The sequence below is a fragment of the Xiphophorus hellerii genome, chromosome 5 (assembly GCF_003331165.1).
Source record: "Xiphophorus hellerii strain 12219 chromosome 5, Xiphophorus_hellerii-4.1, whole genome shotgun sequence".
Taxonomy (NCBI): domain Eukaryota; kingdom Metazoa; phylum Chordata; class Actinopteri; order Cyprinodontiformes; family Poeciliidae; genus Xiphophorus; species Xiphophorus hellerii.
Window position 1 is genome coordinate 8,479,350 of NC_045676.1, and position 17,629 is coordinate 8,496,978.

The 17,629-nt window shown below is 37.8% G+C and overlaps 1 protein-coding gene across 1 annotated transcript; it reads left to right on the forward strand.

The window, feature by feature from the left end:
* Positions 1-5,051: 5,051 nt before the first annotated feature.
* Positions 5,052-17,066, forward strand: LOC116719737 (probable ATP-dependent RNA helicase DDX5). The gene is made up of 13 exons (XM_032562381.1): positions 5,052-5,234; positions 7,474-7,654; positions 7,783-7,879; positions 7,996-8,129; positions 8,654-8,719; positions 9,799-9,940; positions 10,022-10,182; positions 10,324-10,496; positions 11,271-11,381; positions 11,519-11,580; positions 12,387-12,446; positions 13,877-14,098; positions 16,253-17,066. The coding sequence occupies exons 1-13, from the start codon at positions 5,194-5,196 to the stop codon at positions 16,711-16,713; spliced, it is 1,911 nt and encodes a 636-aa protein (XP_032418272.1). The 5' UTR covers positions 5,052-5,193; the 3' UTR covers positions 16,714-17,066.
* Positions 17,067-17,629: the final 563 nt, after the last annotated feature.

Genomic DNA, 17,629 nt, shown 5'->3' on the forward strand with positions numbered 1-17,629 from the left:
TAAAATCATTTTTTATACTCAGCAACGGTTGTTAACACCTTCAGTACATTTCTACATATGTGAATTTTGATCTGAGATTTTCTATTGATCAGAAATAATAAATTGAACATCTAAACTTAATAGTGTCTACCTTCAGAAAGAATGACTAATTTGCAAAGATTAAGTTTTTTCTGTAGAGATGACTCGCTGAACGTATTAAAGAACCTCTCTTCTAAATATGCATGACCTTGACCCACATATAATCCTGAATGTTTAATAACATTTACAATAGCCCTTTAAATTAGGCTGGAAGACTTTTCGATCAGACTTTGTATGGCAAGTTGTTTTAACATTTAATCAACAATCGTATTTCCTATGACTCTAATTTCAGGGTGATCAGCCACCCAACATTTAGTAGTATTTTCCTGTGATGCCTAATGTGTTTACACTGCAGGGAGTTACATTGATTTGACATGAAAACAAGCAACAGAAAACTTTTTGGGAGTGAAACTAGCTGCCCTTTGCCAACCAGGACAGGAAGTCACATTAAAAACGACCATTTCTTCTGACTAAAATGTGAAAACGGCTTCTAGTTCTCAATCACAAAATGCAAGATGTGATGCTCATGCAGATCTATGAAAAACAAACAGACACTCAAACCTTAACTTCCTAATTTTAACTCTTCCCCTTTTATATACCAAGTGCTCTACCTCTTTTGGAAATCATCCCACATTAGAGATTAGTAAAACAAAAGAGTGAAACCAGAACAGCAGCTGCTAAGAACAGTATATGTTGGGAATATCTATGCAGAAACAATGTCAGGTAGCCTGTCTGTGGAGCCTGGCTGTGTTAAACATGTTCACTTTGAGCAGGACAGCAGGGAAAGCATGGTGGACATCTACGTGAGTACAGAAAGCCTGCGAGTGTTCGACATCCCCTGGGTGGAGGACACGTCGCCAAACCCTTCAGGACTTTCACAGACTCAGTCCAAAAGTAAGAGCGCTGCTGATTCTGTGTAGAAGCTGCTGTACTGTAGCAAAAACAAAATATTCCTTGATTTTGCTTTGGTAGTTTACTTTAGAAAGATGTTAAGGTATTTACTCCCTGTTTAGTGTCCTTTGGCAGCGAAACGTCCGTGAAGAGGAGTACTTTCAAATGGGCCTGTGTTTTCATGGGTGTGGTGTGTTTGCTCCTACTGGCTGGAAACATCTACCTCGCAGTCCAAAGTAATTCTTTTTTTAAATAAAGGAAAAAAAATACCCAAAGTTGTATGTTTACCATATGATGGAACATCCTGCAAAACTATTTATTTTGTTTTCCTTCGTGTTGCAACAGAGTCTCAGGACCAAAGCGACAAAAAGCAGCTGGAGAAAAGTAACTCTGATTACAGGAACCTGACTGAACAGTTAACTATTATTAACACTGAACTCAGGAAAAAGATAGACACCTGGCGCAACAAGTCCTGCGGTAAGGATCCAAATCATGACACACAGTGATCACATTATATTTGTTTTTAAGTTCTAGGTAGATGTCTATGTCTATTAGGTTAAAAAAACAGAGAGGAAGTAGAACAGTAAACGTTATTGTGATGTATAAAGCTCTTTAAAAGGGTTTTAACTTTAGATGTGTGGTTCCTCCTATTATACAGTGAATTGCAAACCTTTTTCCTTTCTCATTTTGGATTAAATAATAAAATAATATAGTGATTTTCATCCTCCATGTATTTTGAAGCATAAAAAAAATCTTTGTTTTCATAATATTCATCAATAATATTCTTCTGGTCATATCCTTCAACCTGCCTCCATTTTGTACCCATGATTTTTTTTTTACCTATTGGATATTACTTTAAATCTCTTAGATGAGTATTTTGGTGGATTATGGAGACAAATGATCACTAAAATGTTGCTGTTGGGCAAGAGCTTTTCTCTAAAAGTTGTTGATTGAAAGGTGGATAAATCCCAGACAAAACAGGACAAACAACCAGGCACATACACCAATAGATAAAGACAATTTAGAACGACTAATTAACCTAACAGTCGTGTTTTGGACAGTTGTAAAATAGTTGGATACCACACCAGCAAAAATGTCTGCTGAGATGATCTGTCTGTTTCACAGTTTTGGGCTGTGAAAAGCCCAAAACTGAGACAAAGAAGCAATTTCTCAGTTCTGTAACCCAATTTATAACATACAAATAAGTTGGGTATAAAAAGATTTTAAAAAATGGGGTGGCTGACATTTTAAAAAAGCAATGCTGGTCGTTCCAGTCACTTTTATATCTTTGTAGTTTCATGGCAGTTCTGGGCATGAATTGGTGCCAAACCATACACAGAAATTAGAGCATGGATTGGCGAAGGGACAAAATGCTCCAAGACCAAATGGGATGGTAGCTCTTTTACCCTTTAGTCACTTTTACATTTGAAGTTTTGATTATTTTCTACCTGACTCTTCCAGGTATCTTGTATCAACCAGTTTGATGACTGAAGATTTAAATACATTTTCTGTAATTTAATGTAGGGAAATGTGGTTATCTGACTCACCACTTACAGACACTTAAAGTTACTGAGGTAACATTAAATCACCATGAGTGACTTTCTCTGAAACCTTAGACATACACATTAAACCAGCTTCTTTCTTTTGAGGGAAAGTGGAACTATACCGATGGGAAAATCCCCCAGTTTAACAGCACCACTGTGAGGAAAAAACAAAAAGTAATCTAAAATTTTACTATGTTTCCTGCCAAGAGTAGAGGAGAGGCCAGATGAAAAGAAAACAAAGCTTAGAAAGTACAGAAACTTAAAAAGTGATCAATTATAAATGGGTTTTATTCATCCTTGATGTGTTTTATTTAACTTTATTAACTGTTGTGTTAGGTCAGTAATATCCTGATCATGTATTGATTGAGTTTTGCTATTAAATACTTAAATTGTGTTGAAATAGTATCTGTGGTGAGATTTTATTTGATCAGATTTTTTTGATGACCTAAAGCTGCCGTATCATACAGTTACTCTGGAAGCATCAACCTAAATCTAGTTTCCAATCATAAATATTTTATTTGTTTCACACAGGACAAATTGAAGGCGACTGTCCATAATGACAAACTTAAACCGGCATCTCATCAACTAGAACAGTATGTATTTAAATTTGAAGCTTTTATGTCCCAGTTCTTGGGTGTTTTGGTTTTTAACGTGTGGTTTATGTTATGTGTTTTTGATATTTATTCGTTTTTGCAATATTTGTTCATCCTGGTTGATCAGTTTTCATCATTTCTTCTGGTTTCTCTGGTTTTAGATTTCTCCCTTTCTGGTTTATTTCACTTATATTTATTCTCAGTTTTGGCATTGTTTGTTCCCCCTCATAAAAACAGGAAATTACAACCTCCAAAATAAGGGATTTTTTGTGACAGTAATAGAACTCTACTCTTTTGCATTCGTGTTTAAGCACCTTTGAAAATCTTTCAATTTTCTATTTGTGAAATTTGGGGTTTTAAAAAATGTGTGTTTCTCTGTTTCAGATGAAAGGACAGGAGATAATTTACATCAGCTAAGAAAATGTTTTGGATTGGGACTGAGGCCTGCTGTTTTTGGAACAATTTCCACGTCACTTACTTCCATTTTGTGCCTAAACAAACCACAGCAGAAAAGCACAGAGCTCCTCTTCAAACCTGGAAAAGTCAAGAAACGGACCAAAAACTGCAAAAGTATAAAACTGTGCAGAAGCGAACTGTCCAAAATGACAGCATCCATTTTTTCTGGATATGAGGATTTTCTTTCAATCTCAGCTTCACAAGTAGAAAACAAAATGTTACATTAGCACCATTACCGTTCAAATAAATGTGCAATCTGTGCAAAACATTACAGTATAATAAGCTGTGTGCGGATTTCATAAAAAGACACAACAGACAGCTAACAGTAACACCCATAGGCCACTTTGAAGGTCAATCGTTCAATTACTTAACATCAAAACTTGCTTCAGCCAATCAGATGGTTCAACCATTGGGTTCAACCCAAAACATTTAGGCATCTAGACGTGGTGAACATGGCTTTCTATCGTCATAAGCAAGCATCAGAATGGGCAGAAAGGGGAAGTAAGTGAAAAACCAAAATGGGACAAACTCATCCGCAGACTTGATAGCAGCTTGGGGAAGTGCCTGGCCTCTGGGGGAGTGTTGATAGGCTCTTCTACTGGTTTAATGCAAAGAGACAGTCACCTCCACAGGTTCTCAAACTGTTTTAGCAAGTGAAAACTCGATAAACACACAATTTAAAACTTTGATACAAACAGAAAAAGCAGTTTATTGTTTTCAGTTTGTTGTGCTGTCATAACTCAATAAATTGGCCCTGCTTGACTGAGTGAAAGGTTTGGTTCAATTACATTATCCAGTTTAACTTAGAAGCTGACATTTTCAAGATTAAATGAAAAGGATCATAAGATTCATAATTCTAAGTAGGAAAGTCATCAACATCGACCTCAAAATCTAATATGGCTACCTTTAATAAACTGATACCTGAAGTAAAGAGAAATTGATTCACACATCTAATCATCTCACGTGTGACTCAATAAATCAGTCACACGTTGTGGCTAACCCTCTTTTAGTAAACATGTCAATGCTTACTAAAAGTGTTTGAAAAGTGTTTGAAAGTGCAAATGACAAACAAATAGATTATTTGTTTATTTTGCTGCTAATGGTTACAGTGATCACTGAGCATACCCATTGGGAAGTTGTACTGGTTTTTGAACTTGAAACAGGAACATAATGAAGTTTGTATTGATTTAATTTCCAAATGAAATTTTTGACTTCAGTTATAGAAATACAACCTTCGGTGCATTTCCCTGTTTCACTGTTTTCAACTTCATCAGATTTAATTTGTTTGCATTTATTTTGTAAATTACATATATATTCCAAAGGAACTTGAGTATCACAAATTAAGCTTACTGGTAAAATATCATCACCATTCATAAAGCCAAGAGGGGAAAGTATTTGATGGTAATTTCAGGTACAAAGTAGGACCACAACAAATGTTTTTCGGACGCGGATGGATATGCATGTAAGTCGCCGCCTCTGAGGTCATTTCCGCCTCGATGGTCTGTGTTTGTGAGCCGGCCGGCATTTTCTTTTCACCCGGTTCTTCTAACAGCCCTATCGCTCACCAGACTTATAGACCGACTGACAATATTTTTGACTTAATTTACCTTTCCGCAGCAATTTTCTAAACAATGCCTGGCTTTTCAGACAGAGACCGGGGCAGAGATAGAGGGTATGTATCAGTTTGTCTTCAGTTATTGTTCTCTGTGTTTCGCAGCTGAGTGTTTAGACACTGATGACGTCGGTTTCACGGCCGTGTTTTCTACACACAAAAAAAAATCACGGACGTTTAGAGTAGTTATTAATACTGGGTGACTGAGTGAGATTCATGTACTAAATTGTGCGTTTTGGTTGACCGTTGGCACGCGTGCGGCTCGCGGAGCCTGGAAAATATTCACCGTTTGGTCATCGGAGCTAAAATGGCAGCAAACGGAGGCCTTGTGTCTGCAGCTGATCGGCAGCCTCCACTGTTTCCTCCCCGGCCTTGTGACGCAGTCTGCCCTTATCTTGCAGTTGTGTTTGAAGGGCAAAAACGCCTGGCAAATAGGCTCATTTCATACGCAATATTCTCAATCTGAATGTATTTTACTGGAGGCAAAACGACCCTCCCGTAATTCACCGTGTTTTTAAGTAGGTCACCATGTTGCATCCCGGTCAGTTTGTTCGCTACATCCAGTAATTACACCAACGCAACCACCGACCTCATTCAATTTCCTCCTTCCAACCATTTATATCAAGAAAATAACCTTTAAAATTACAGATTGGTGTTTTGTTTATCTTGTTACGTAAAAAAAAAAAAATACTTAAAAATAGCTACAATCTATTTCCGACGATGGGTGATGAAAGCAGGTTGTTTGATGGATCAAAACATTCCAAATTTGGCCTCTTTTCCATTTGTTTATATTGCTAAAAAAAACCTATTGATATAATTATCATAATATGCTCTAAGGTGTGATAGATTTGGTAACATTTGCCTTACAACACATTTAAACAGATGCACCAATTTGGTTAAAATTACTTCAGGAATAGTCATTTGTGTAACAATGGCTGCAAATGGGTTGCATCTACTAAGAGAAGATATAGAGAATTTTATTGAACAACTAGAAAGTCTCATCAATGAACTACTCCCATAACAGATGCAATAAGGAAGTACTCTGAATATGAGAACTTTATCACACTACCAGTTTAGATCTACTTTGGTAAGAACAAGCTTTTAAATCAAAATGTACACCTTTTCTATTTTATAATATGCTTTGTATTTTATGATTGTGTACAGCACTTTGGTCCTGTCGATGTATAAAGTGCTTCATAAATAAAGTTGGTATGGTATGGAACCTTGTCTCTGATCCACACTGCAGTATGCTTGAATTCAATGTTTCCCCAGCGAGAACATTGAGTATTGGCAAACAGAAATAAATCCATAATGGCTTTACATCTGAATTTATTAAAAAGTTACTGTGCTATAAAACTAAGGTTCATACAAATCTCCTTAGTCTGAACAACAATAAACCAGTCTTTAAAAATATGAACTGTGTCATAGATTGTTTCTGCAGCTGAAGTTATCACAGATTACACCAACGACAGGGACTGGCTTTTGGGCTTTAAGATTTATTACGTGGCATGAGAGCTGGACGATTTGCTCGCTCTTAGCAACTGTGGAAGGTCTTTCCCAAATGAGTGCATAGACATCATTAGTAAAGCTGCACAGTATATGGAGTTGCCATAGCGATGTCAGTGTGTGCAGCATCACATTTGCAAAGGACGTCTTGGAAAAAATATTTATTTTCATGTATTCAGACTCTTTATATTGATAACATGTTTAGCCAGTTGAATGAACTCCCAAACCTGAAGTTTACTTTTATACCAATTTTCTTTATATAAACACAGAAAAATGTGTTTATATAAAGAAGGCAGCACTTCATTTTAAGGGGCGTGCATCAGACTGACATGACAGCAGTCATGAACATGAAGGAGTCTTCATAAATGTTTATGACTGTTGTCATGAAATGTCATTCAGTAAATAATGACACTTTCAATGCAAAGTTGACACTTTTAATGCAACTTTTAATGCAACTTTGCATTAAAAGTGTCATTATTTACTGAATGACACTTTGTGACAACAGGTGTAAACATTCATGAAGATTCCTTCATGTTCATGACCCCTGTTATGTCATGTTTGACAGTTTCATGTCAGTCTTCCACACACCCCTTCAAATAAAATGTTACCAAATGTTATTCTTAGCTGATATTGTCATTGCAATTTTTAGCAACAGTTTCACAGTTGAATATATTTTTTCTGACATTCAGCTTCAAATTTAGGTTTTGTTAAAATGGCAAATAATTGATATTTTTTAGACTTTGACATGAACGGTTATTTTTTTTCTTTACGAAATGATTTGTTTCTTCTTCAGTTATGGTGGCGGCCCTCCTCGTTTTGGTGGCGGTGGAGGAGGCAACAGGGGAGGCCCTCCTCCAGGAAAGTTTGGAAACCCCGGAGAAAGGCTGAGGAAGAGACACTGGAACCTGGATGAGCTTCCAAAGTTTCAGAAGAACTTCTACCAGGAACACCCGGACGTCACACACAGACCTCTGGTGAGAAAGAGATTCGTTTCAGAGTTTCTGATTTACCTCTTCGATCTGTAAGTCGAAGTGAATTTATTTTGTAGAAGCAGAGTGAAAAACTAATTTCGTCTTTCCTGTTTTTTCTTTTCCAATTTCAGCAAGAGGTTGAAGAGTATCGGAGAAGCAAAGAAGTCACAGTGAAAGGCAGAGATTGTCCCAAACCGATCGTTAAATTCCATGAAGCTGCTTTTCCAAGTGAGCCAAAACGTCTCCAAAACAACTCAAACCAATTCTGATATTATTTACTCCCGATATATTCAAACGTTCTGCCATGCTACCAGTAAATAAACTTGAATGTCCCATTTTCTCAGGCTATGTCATGGATGTTATTGTTAAGCAGAACTTCACTGACCCGACTCCAATCCAGTCCCAGGGGTGGCCAGTCGCTCTGAGCGGCAAAGACATGGTGGGCATCGCTCAAACTGGCTCTGGGAAAACCATTGCTGTAAGTGATCGCTTCTTACTTCCTTCAAGTACTTTCTTTCCTTCTTAAGTGCAAGTTTAACATATTTAACTTAAGAATGAGCAATATGAACTTAGTCTTATGATAGTTTGTGGTACTACTCTGATAAAAATAAAGGTGACGATAAGAACTGTTTATAACTTCTTTTTTTAGACAACTCTCCCCACAAACACAAATACTGCTCTTGAAAAAGATACTCATTTCTTTAGGACACTGGTCACATAAAGAAGTGTGATTTGTGTCACAAAACTGCACAAAATAACTGCATTTAATTTTTTTTTTTGAATTTATTGATCACTCATTAGGCAAACTAGAGAAAGTAGCAAAGCTAACAATATTCGGACAGTTTTGGGGAGTTTAAACAACATTAATTGGATTTTATCATGACAATAATAAATCAAAGTCTTATAATAAGAAATGCATCATGATAAACGATAATGTAAGAAAGTGGGGGTCTGAAGACATGCATTGGGTGTTAAGCATCTTTTTTCATTAAACTTTTTTAGTATCTTCTGCCGGCAATTGTTCACATCCAACATCAGCCGTTCTTGGAGCACGGAGACGGACCCATTGTAAGTACGCCTTGAGCTGTTGTTGTCTATGATGTTTTTTGTTGCTATATAGGAACAAAGAACTTTAAACTAATGGTACATTCACATTCCAGGCTTTAATGCTCAGTTCTGATTTTTGGTGAAATCTGAATATTTTTGCATGGTTGTTCACATTTCCATATACGGCTCTGGTAAAAAGACCACTGCGCTGAACCCCATTGAAAACCTCCTGGTTATTCCACCAAATATTGATTCCTGAACTGTTACGGAGTTAAAATATTAGTATTGTTTTTTCTACATGAATATGAACTTGTTTTTATTGCATTATTTGAGGTCTGAAAGCACTGCACCTTTTTGTTATTTTGACCATTTCTCATTTTCTGCAAATAAATACAAAATTTTTGCTTGGAATTTCAGAGACATGTTGTCAGTAGTTCAGAGAATAAAAAAAAACATATACATGTAAAGAGTAAAATCAGTGAAACTAATCATTTTAATTGGTCTCTTAGTTTTTTTAGAGCTGTTTATGCGACCTGTATGTGTTCTCCAGTGTGAACTGGAGATGACCTGAAAGTGTCCTGTAGAGGGTGCAGTGATGTCACACACACACAGTGAGCTCAGTGATTGTTGAAGTTAACGTGAATGCTAATGGTGAAGCATATCTTATAACTTTAAATTTGTTATTCAACCAGAGCAGAACATTAACAACTTAATCCTCATTGTCATCAGTCGTGGTTGTTTTTGTTCCTTCTTGCTCGTATCAGGATGCAGAATAGTGACATTTGTAAATTATCAATGACGTTAATGTCGGATGAATGTGACTTGGTTGTTCAGACTCGGGTCACCTTTTAAAAGATTAGATATGTATCTAATTTAGGACCACATATAACCTGGGTTGCATTCAAAAAAATGTGATCTGTGTTGTTCAGACTGTCGTGAAAAGATCAGGGACAGGTCGCATTAAGTCAAAAAAAAAATCAGATTTGGGTCACTTCAGGCTGCAGTGTGAATGAAGACTAAATGTAAACGTCAGCTGTGTGTGACTGAAGTAATTGACTAATAATGTGGTTGATTAGCTGAAGTGATTCTGTTTTCCATAGTGCTTGGTTCTGGCCCCGACCCGGGAGCTGGCTCAGCAGGTGCAACAAGTGGCTGCTGAATATGGGAGGGCTTCTCGTCTCAAGAGTACCTGCATCTATGGTGGCGCGCCAAAAGGGCCACAAATAAGGGACCTGGAGAGGGGTAGGCCTACTTTCTTAATGCTCTGATGTAAACACAACTCCTTTCTGTTTTTATTGATCACTGTTGTTGTTTTTATTGAAGGAGTGGAGATTTGCATCGCTACTCCAGGCCGTCTCATTGATTTCCTGGAGTGTGGTAAAACCAATCTGCGTCGTTGCACCTACCTTGTGCTGGATGAAGCCGACCGCATGCTGGACATGGGCTTTGAACCTCAGATCCGCAAAATAGTGGAACAAATTCGGGTGAGTTTTGCCTTTCATAGAGGAGACGGTTAGCTTCAACATAGATGCATCACTGCCATGCAAGAAATGAACGAATCACTCAGTTTATTTTTTTTAACTGTAAGTAGAATTGACATTATAAAATTTATTTTTTTTTATCAGCCTGATCGTCAGACTCTGATGTGGAGCGCCACCTGGCCGAAAGAGGTTCGTCAGCTGGCTGAGGACTTCCTGAAGGATTATGTCCAGATCAATATTGGTGCATTGCAGCTCAGTGCCAATCATAACATCCTGCAGATAGTTGATGTCTGCAATGACCTGGAGAAGGAGGACAAGTGAGTAGAAAACTGAGCTTTTCCACCAAAGAGGCTGCAGTTCTTAACCCTTACTGGCATTAGAGTCAAATCTTAATTGATTGGGTATGGAAGCAGGTTGCTTTTTCTCTCTCATTTATTTCTTATTTAATCCTCTCTCTGTTTTATTTTTTTATTTTTTGTGAGGGACTCTAGTGCATGAAGACAGTTCAACCACCATAATATGTATTGGAGTATCCCAGCACATAAACGCTGTAACATCAGAATCCGGTTTTAAACAGTTACCTGTGGCATCCACCAGTGATGGAGACATTTTTAGAGCAGAATCTAGTAGCACCACCTGGTGATACGAAAAGATTCACTTCCTCAAAAATAAACAAGAGGGAGGGACAGTCGGCTTCTGTTATTCTAACATGTCACTGTTGTGCTTTGTTTTTGCTGCTTGTTTTTATTAGACAAATCAAAAATGAAACAAAACTCTGGAGTTTTAAACGAGGCATGTTTTAATCGGCTACTATTTCAGTGAATCCTTCAGCACACTGGGCTGGGATAGCTCCTGGTTATATAACCAGGGGTTTTGTCTTTGTGGAAATACAAAGAATTGCTGCTTAGAAACTGTTATGCACTGAAACCGGTCTGATGGAAAAGACACATTTGATGAGTTGGTATACAAACAAGCAAATAGATCTAAAGGAAACCGGTTATAGCACCCTCACATCTGCTTCCCATCATATTCCTGCAAAGATTATTACTGTAGATTTGATCAGTTAAAACTTTATTTTCTGCTGTTTTAAGGCTGATCCGTTTGTTGGAGGAGATCATGAGCGAAAAGGAGAACAAGACCATTATCTTTGTGGAGACCAAGCGACGTTGTGATGAACTTACCAGGAGAATGAGAAGAGATGGGTGAGGATTTATACCATTTCCAGCTGTATTGTATATGGTTTATTTTAGGTGAAAATTGCTCCCTTTTTTTAGCGTGTATATTAGAATAATTTTGAACCGCCTGAGTTAAAGGGTTTCTATGTTATCTGTGTCTGTAGGTGGCCAGCAATGGGTATCCATGGAGACAAGAGCCAGCAAGAAAGGGACTGGGTTCTTAATGGTAAGGCTGTATTTTTTATTTTTCTTTGTTTTTTTTTACATTTCATGCTAAAGCTGGTGTCTGTAACTGTTATAGACAATGTTTGTTTTACTGTCACCATATCATGACTGTATAATGTGAGACAGATAATCTTTGAAAATATCCAGCTCCTCCCTAATCTGATATTGATTGTTAGATTGATACTGAAAACCAATCAGAGCCAGGAGGAGGGTCTTGGCGCTGTCAATCAAACTCATATATGCGGTACTCAATGTGTTTATTAGGGCTGTTGTAAACTAATATTTTAGTAATCAATCGATTACTCTTACGATTAATTGAGTAATCGGATAAAAAACATAAGTTAACGACGCTTCGAGGCAGGTACATTTTCCTCGAGGAATTTTAATAATCGAGGTACTCAAATTATTCGAGGAATTGTTTCAGCCCTAGTATTTATGGTGGAGAAACAACTTAATATTGCAGGAAAATTGTCTATCTGCTGTCATTGATGGCCATGCTAATTAGCCTTAGCATTCATGGCAGAACCAGCAGTTCATAAGAGTGATTGACAGCGCTAAGTCCCGCCTCCCTGCTGTGATCGGTCGTTTCTGACTCAGCAGTGTATTTCTGTAGTTAGTACTGGGAGAAGACAGATTATCACAGATTATCTGTTTCATACTATACTGTCAGGACATAGTGACAGTTTTAACAAATATGTAGAAAAACATATTTTTAATAAAAGTAGCATGCCTCAGCTTTAAAGCAATAGAATATAAACTGTGTCCAGATTCATCTGTTGGCTGATTGAAACTGTTGTTTGTTTACAGAGTTCAGATTTGGCAAAGCTCCAATTCTGATTGCTACTGACGTGGCTTCCCGTGGTTTAGGTCAGTATGCCATTGAGTTGCTCCACTTATCAGTGTTTTCCTTATTTTAAAGAAAGTTTTCTGCTTTCTTTAACTTCTCTATGCATTTTCTGAGTTTTTCCTCACCTTAAGGTGCAGTCTTTGTGGCAGGCGCTAGGCATGACAGTCCCAGGCCTCGAGAGGGAGAAGGAGGACATATTGGATTTGCTCCACTGGCTTGCCACCCAGTGGGCCTAGAGAGGTGAAAGCTCTTGTGTGCCAGTGATCTTCAAAAGGCTGCGTGGCTAAGCCTTTGTCTCTGATATGTTGTTGAAATACACACACATCTGTTCTCTGTCCATGGATTTCACCCAACAAGTATCCATCCAGCTGGTTCCAACTCAAACATACGAAAATATACATATATGCTCGATGCTGTGACATTGGCCTTGCATGTTGTGTAAGAGGTTGCAGTTACGCAAGTCACTTTGTTTGAGATTTGGAACAAACATTATCTCTAGGCACTCGTTTCATGTAGCATGGGGGTCAGCTTGTCAAAATTTGACGGCTGGTTTGTTTCTCGTGCTGGATTTCGTGAAATGGAGAGAGCAGTTTTGAAATTTTTTTTGTCTCTGAAAATTGAGACCTGGCACATGTGTTGAGGGACTAGTGGGAACATCTAAACAGAGGAGAATGAGAAAGCTGAAAACCAAAGTTCCTCCCTCGCCTGCGTTTTATAGTCATGTCGAGACCTGCCAACGAGAGACATTTTCTCAAGTGAACACTGGCTTCTTGGAAGATCTTGCCTCGATGAAACTGATGAAGTGGGGGGAGGGCTTTACTTTATGCTTGCATCGGAGTCCCGCAAGGGTCAATGCTGGGACTCTTTTGTTTGTGGTTTGAAAGGGTCCCGTTTTTTAATTGGTGCATAGTCTAGTTTGTCTTGGCAAGACGTGCAGTGCGGCCTTTAATATCAAGGTTCTTATGAGAGTGTACTGGGGAAAAACCTGAACCTGCAAAAATGTACCACTCAATGGTCCTATATTGGCTCATGAGGAGGTCCCAGTGCATATGGTCGGCCTAACTGCGTAGAAGCTCCTGGATGTCACTTGACAATATGTGGGGGATTTCGCTGCATTGGGAAAGGACTAGTGAATGCATACTCCTTTTATGGTAAGACTTAAATCTATCTTTACTCCCTTTTGTAGTCAAGGGAGACTGTCTTTGACTCTTGATTAGGGTAAGCAATAGGAGTGTGCATCGTTTCTCTCTTCCCACAGTAGTATTCCCATGGAATAGATGTTTACACACTCCTTTGTTGCCTCTAATCTCTTTCCTCCACAGCTAAATAACCACTTTTCTCCCCTCAGCATTGACAAGTTGCTAACTTTTCCCTCTGATCTGGCTGTTGTGGTGTGCAAAATTCTGTGGCCTCCTATGTATTGTTTTGCCACACTGCAACACTTTCACAGATGTGGAGGATGTGAAATTTGTCATCAATTATGACTACCCTAACTCCTCCGAGGACTATATCCACCGCATTGGCCGCACGGCCCGCAGTCAAAAAACGGGCACAGCCTACACCTTCTTCACCCCCAACAACATGAAACAGGCCAGCGACCTGATCTCTGTGCTGCGCGAGGCTAACCAGGCCATCAATCCCAAGCTCATCCAGATGGCAGAGGACAGAGGAGGTAAACTAAAACTAAAATTAAATTACCAATTTTTGTAGGTAATAAACTTTTTATGGCTTTGTTATTAGGGACGCACAATATATCGGTACTAACGTCAAGATACAGCTCTGGAAAAAACTTAAGAGTCCACTGCACTGAACCGCATTGAAAACCTCCTGGTTATTCCACCAATTATTGATTTCTGAACTCTTCCTGAGTTAAAACATTAGTGTTGTTGCTTCTAAATGAAAACAAACTTGTTTTCTTTTTACATTATTTGAGGTCTGAAAGTACTGCATCTTTTTTGTTATTTTGACCATTTCTCATTTTCTGCAAATAAATACTAAATCTTTGCTTGGAATTTCGCAGACATGCTGTCAATAGTTCATAGAGAAAAAGAATAATGTTCATTTTACTCAAATATTACCTATGAAAATAAAATCATAGAAACGGATCATTTCAAGTGGTCTCTTAATTTTTTTATAGAGCTGTATTTGTCATTAACATCGGTATTGGTCCAACAAATAAATCTAAGCTGATATTAACAGCCATCTTGTTGCTAACTGTGTTTCAGGAGGGGGAGGGAAAGTTTTGGTCATTTGTTCAATAATGTGATGTATTGCTGGATTGTGGGTTATTTAACTTTCACAGTAAGGAAAGGGAAGGGTATATCCTGTATGTAAACTTCTGAATTAAAAAAAAATAACAATTCAGTCTCTAAAAAAAGATTCTCACCAGGTTTTCTGGCATTTAGCAAATTGAAATAATTTTCGTAATTCTAACTAATCTAAAACGAGAGAAGTTTGGTCTGATTTAACTTCTAATAGTGAGGAAAAAAAATATTTCTTTTTATTTGGTGTAGAACTGGACAATATGGCTGAAAAATATATCACGATATTACAAAAGGAAGACACGCGTATGCACTTATTACCGTCTGGCTACTTTTTCCCATTTTCATTTTGATTAAAATCTGCAGAGGCAGCACTTTGGACAGGTGTATTTGGCTTTGCAGCTGTCTGCTTTGACAGACAGCGTTTCGTCTGACTTTACTGATAATTATTGATTAGGGTTTTTTTGCATGAAATATATGGTGACGTAACTGCTTCCTGTTTTATCCAGTCCAGTACTTTACTTCTCATCCCAGAGAAAGTTTCTGAAATGGCTTAACATAAGGAATGTGAATGTGACCGTTGTAGCGCATGAACTGCAATTCCCCCAGAAAAGAATATTGAATAAGCTTATCATCATAATTCCCCTTATGGTTGTTTTGCCCCTTTTTTCCACCAGTTTTTCCTTCCACTCAACCTTCCATAGACATGCCTTGATACAACAATCTGTGGAGTTAGATTTCTTTATTAAATTGGTCTAATTGTAGTAGACCTGTCGCATTAAACAAGAAATGCATCAATCGCATGATAAATTAAAACGACCGTACTAATTTCCATTTGGATGATGAAAACTAGTTTTCAGTCTGGTGCTTTGGTCTTAACTAGTCCTTTGTTTTCTTTTAATTTTTTTGAAGGACAATTTTGTTTTCAGATAATTACATTTATTTATTTATGTTGATTTGTTTAGTTATTTAGGATATTTAAAATTTCTTCCAATTCCAGTGTTAAATGTTTGTTAGAATTTAAAGTTTATTGATCTTTCAGAATGTGGTCTTGCATTATTATACCATTACCATTATATTACTTGAAAATGGTCTCAAAACAACAATATTGTTGTTTATTGCAAAAGCTTCTGGGACAATTATCAATAGGCCTATGAAAATTTGTCAAAATGTTTAATTTTGACAGGCCTACTTTGTAGTGTAATTTTCCAGGAAAATTGTAGTGTATAGTGCACACATTCTTATGTCATATGTGTGCACTGTATGACATATGTGTGCACTATACACTATTCAATTTGTGTGTGCACTGTATGACATAAAAATTCAAATGCATAAAGAAATTTGGGTTTCCTTTAGTCATGAACCATATTCATCAAAATTAGTAAACACAGTCTTTCTGTGTCACTTCATATAATGTATCTATAAGTGGGGTTTCCATTTTGAACTTAAAAAAACCCTGAAATGTTTGATATTCTAATGTATTGGCATATTTCTGTATCTCAACACTGCATCTTCAGATTTAATGTATTCATCACTGTCTCTTGTTTTGTCTTCCGCTGATGCAGGTCGCGGACGGGGGGGAAGAGGTGGCTATAGGGATGACCGTCGCGATAGGTATTCAGGCGGCAGAAGTAACTTCGGTGGCGGCGGCGGCTACAGGGACAGGGACGGCGATAGAGGGTTCGGCAACGGCCCGAAAACTGCCTTTGGGGGAAACAAAGCCCAAAACGGTGGGAATTACGGAGGCAACAATAGCAATTCTAGCGGTAACTATGGCAACAGCAATTACAGCAATAGTAACGGACAGGGTAACTTTAGCGCTGCACCAAACCAAGGCGGCGCTGGCGGCTTTGGTAACCAGAACTTCCAGGGCCCCCCTCAGTTTGGCGGTATGCAGAGGCCCGCCCAGAACGGCGTGAACCACCCGCCGTTCCCCTTCAACTCTCAGCCACCGCCACAGAACCAACAGCCACCGCCGCCGCCACCGATGGTGCCCTACCCGATGCCGCCGCCATTCCCTCAGTAAATATTGTAAATTCACATTATCAAACCCCAACGTGAGTCTTGAAATCTTACCGTACGATTCTCATATTATTCTTTGTATTTGTTTAACGTTGTTTTGCTTACAGCATGGTTGGAATTATTCAGTAAACCCAGATGAGTAAATGGGATCATAAGTCTCCCATAGTGTAAACATGATTGCTGCACTTTTCCTGGACTGTATTTTTTTATTTTATTTGATTTTTTTTTGTTACATTCCTCAGTAATTTATTTTTACTAGGTAATCCTGTGTTTTCACTTTCAGTTTAAAGTGATGTTATGAAAATTGTATCTGAAGGGTGCCCAGGGTCCCTTTTAAATAAAAATAAGAAAATCCAATCTTGTCTGACTTGTGTTGAATATTTAAGGGAGTGGGGATGGTTTTTAGATACTTTTCTTAAAACCTTTTTGTGTCAGGTGTGTGAAGGATAAGAGGAGACATTTATTTGTAAAATTGCACATTGAAAAGAGGATTCCTTCACACCACGGTTTATAAATATTAAAACTAATTTGGCTGAAATTCTTGCTTGTAATTTTTTCAGATTTTTTTTCCTCAAGATTTGCAATAAAATGTGAACTGTTTCTGACTAGGTTGATCTATTTGTATGTAAATGGATCACTTTCAGCAAACACAACAATAGCATAACATTTAGTCTTCTTTTTGTAGACGTGCATCTTGTTTTTCTTACTAGACTTGCCATGAAAAGAGAAATTGATTCAACAGGGACACAGTAACGTCTTCAAAGAACCTTCCTAGCTAATTGTCTTTTTATTTTAAGCTCATGGTCTAAAGAAATCTGAAACGTCCAATTCAGATTAAATATTTGACATTTTTAATTGAATAAAGGGTTGGTAACCTTTACAATTCTAAAAGCTTATGTTCAATGTTCTACATAATCAAA

Coding starts and splice junctions, on each gene's coding strand:
- LOC116719737 (XM_032562381.1), top strand. CDS start 5,194: ATGCCTGGCTTTTCAGACAGAGACCGGGGCAGAGATAGAGG. Junction 9,941..10,021: donor AATAAGGGACCTGGAGAGGG/GTAGGCCTACTT, acceptor TTTTTATTGAAG/GAGTGGAGATTTGCATCGCT. Junction 12,447..13,876: donor CGTGGCTTCCCGTGGTTTAG/GTCAGTATGCCA, acceptor ACACTTTCACAG/ATGTGGAGGATGTGAAATTT.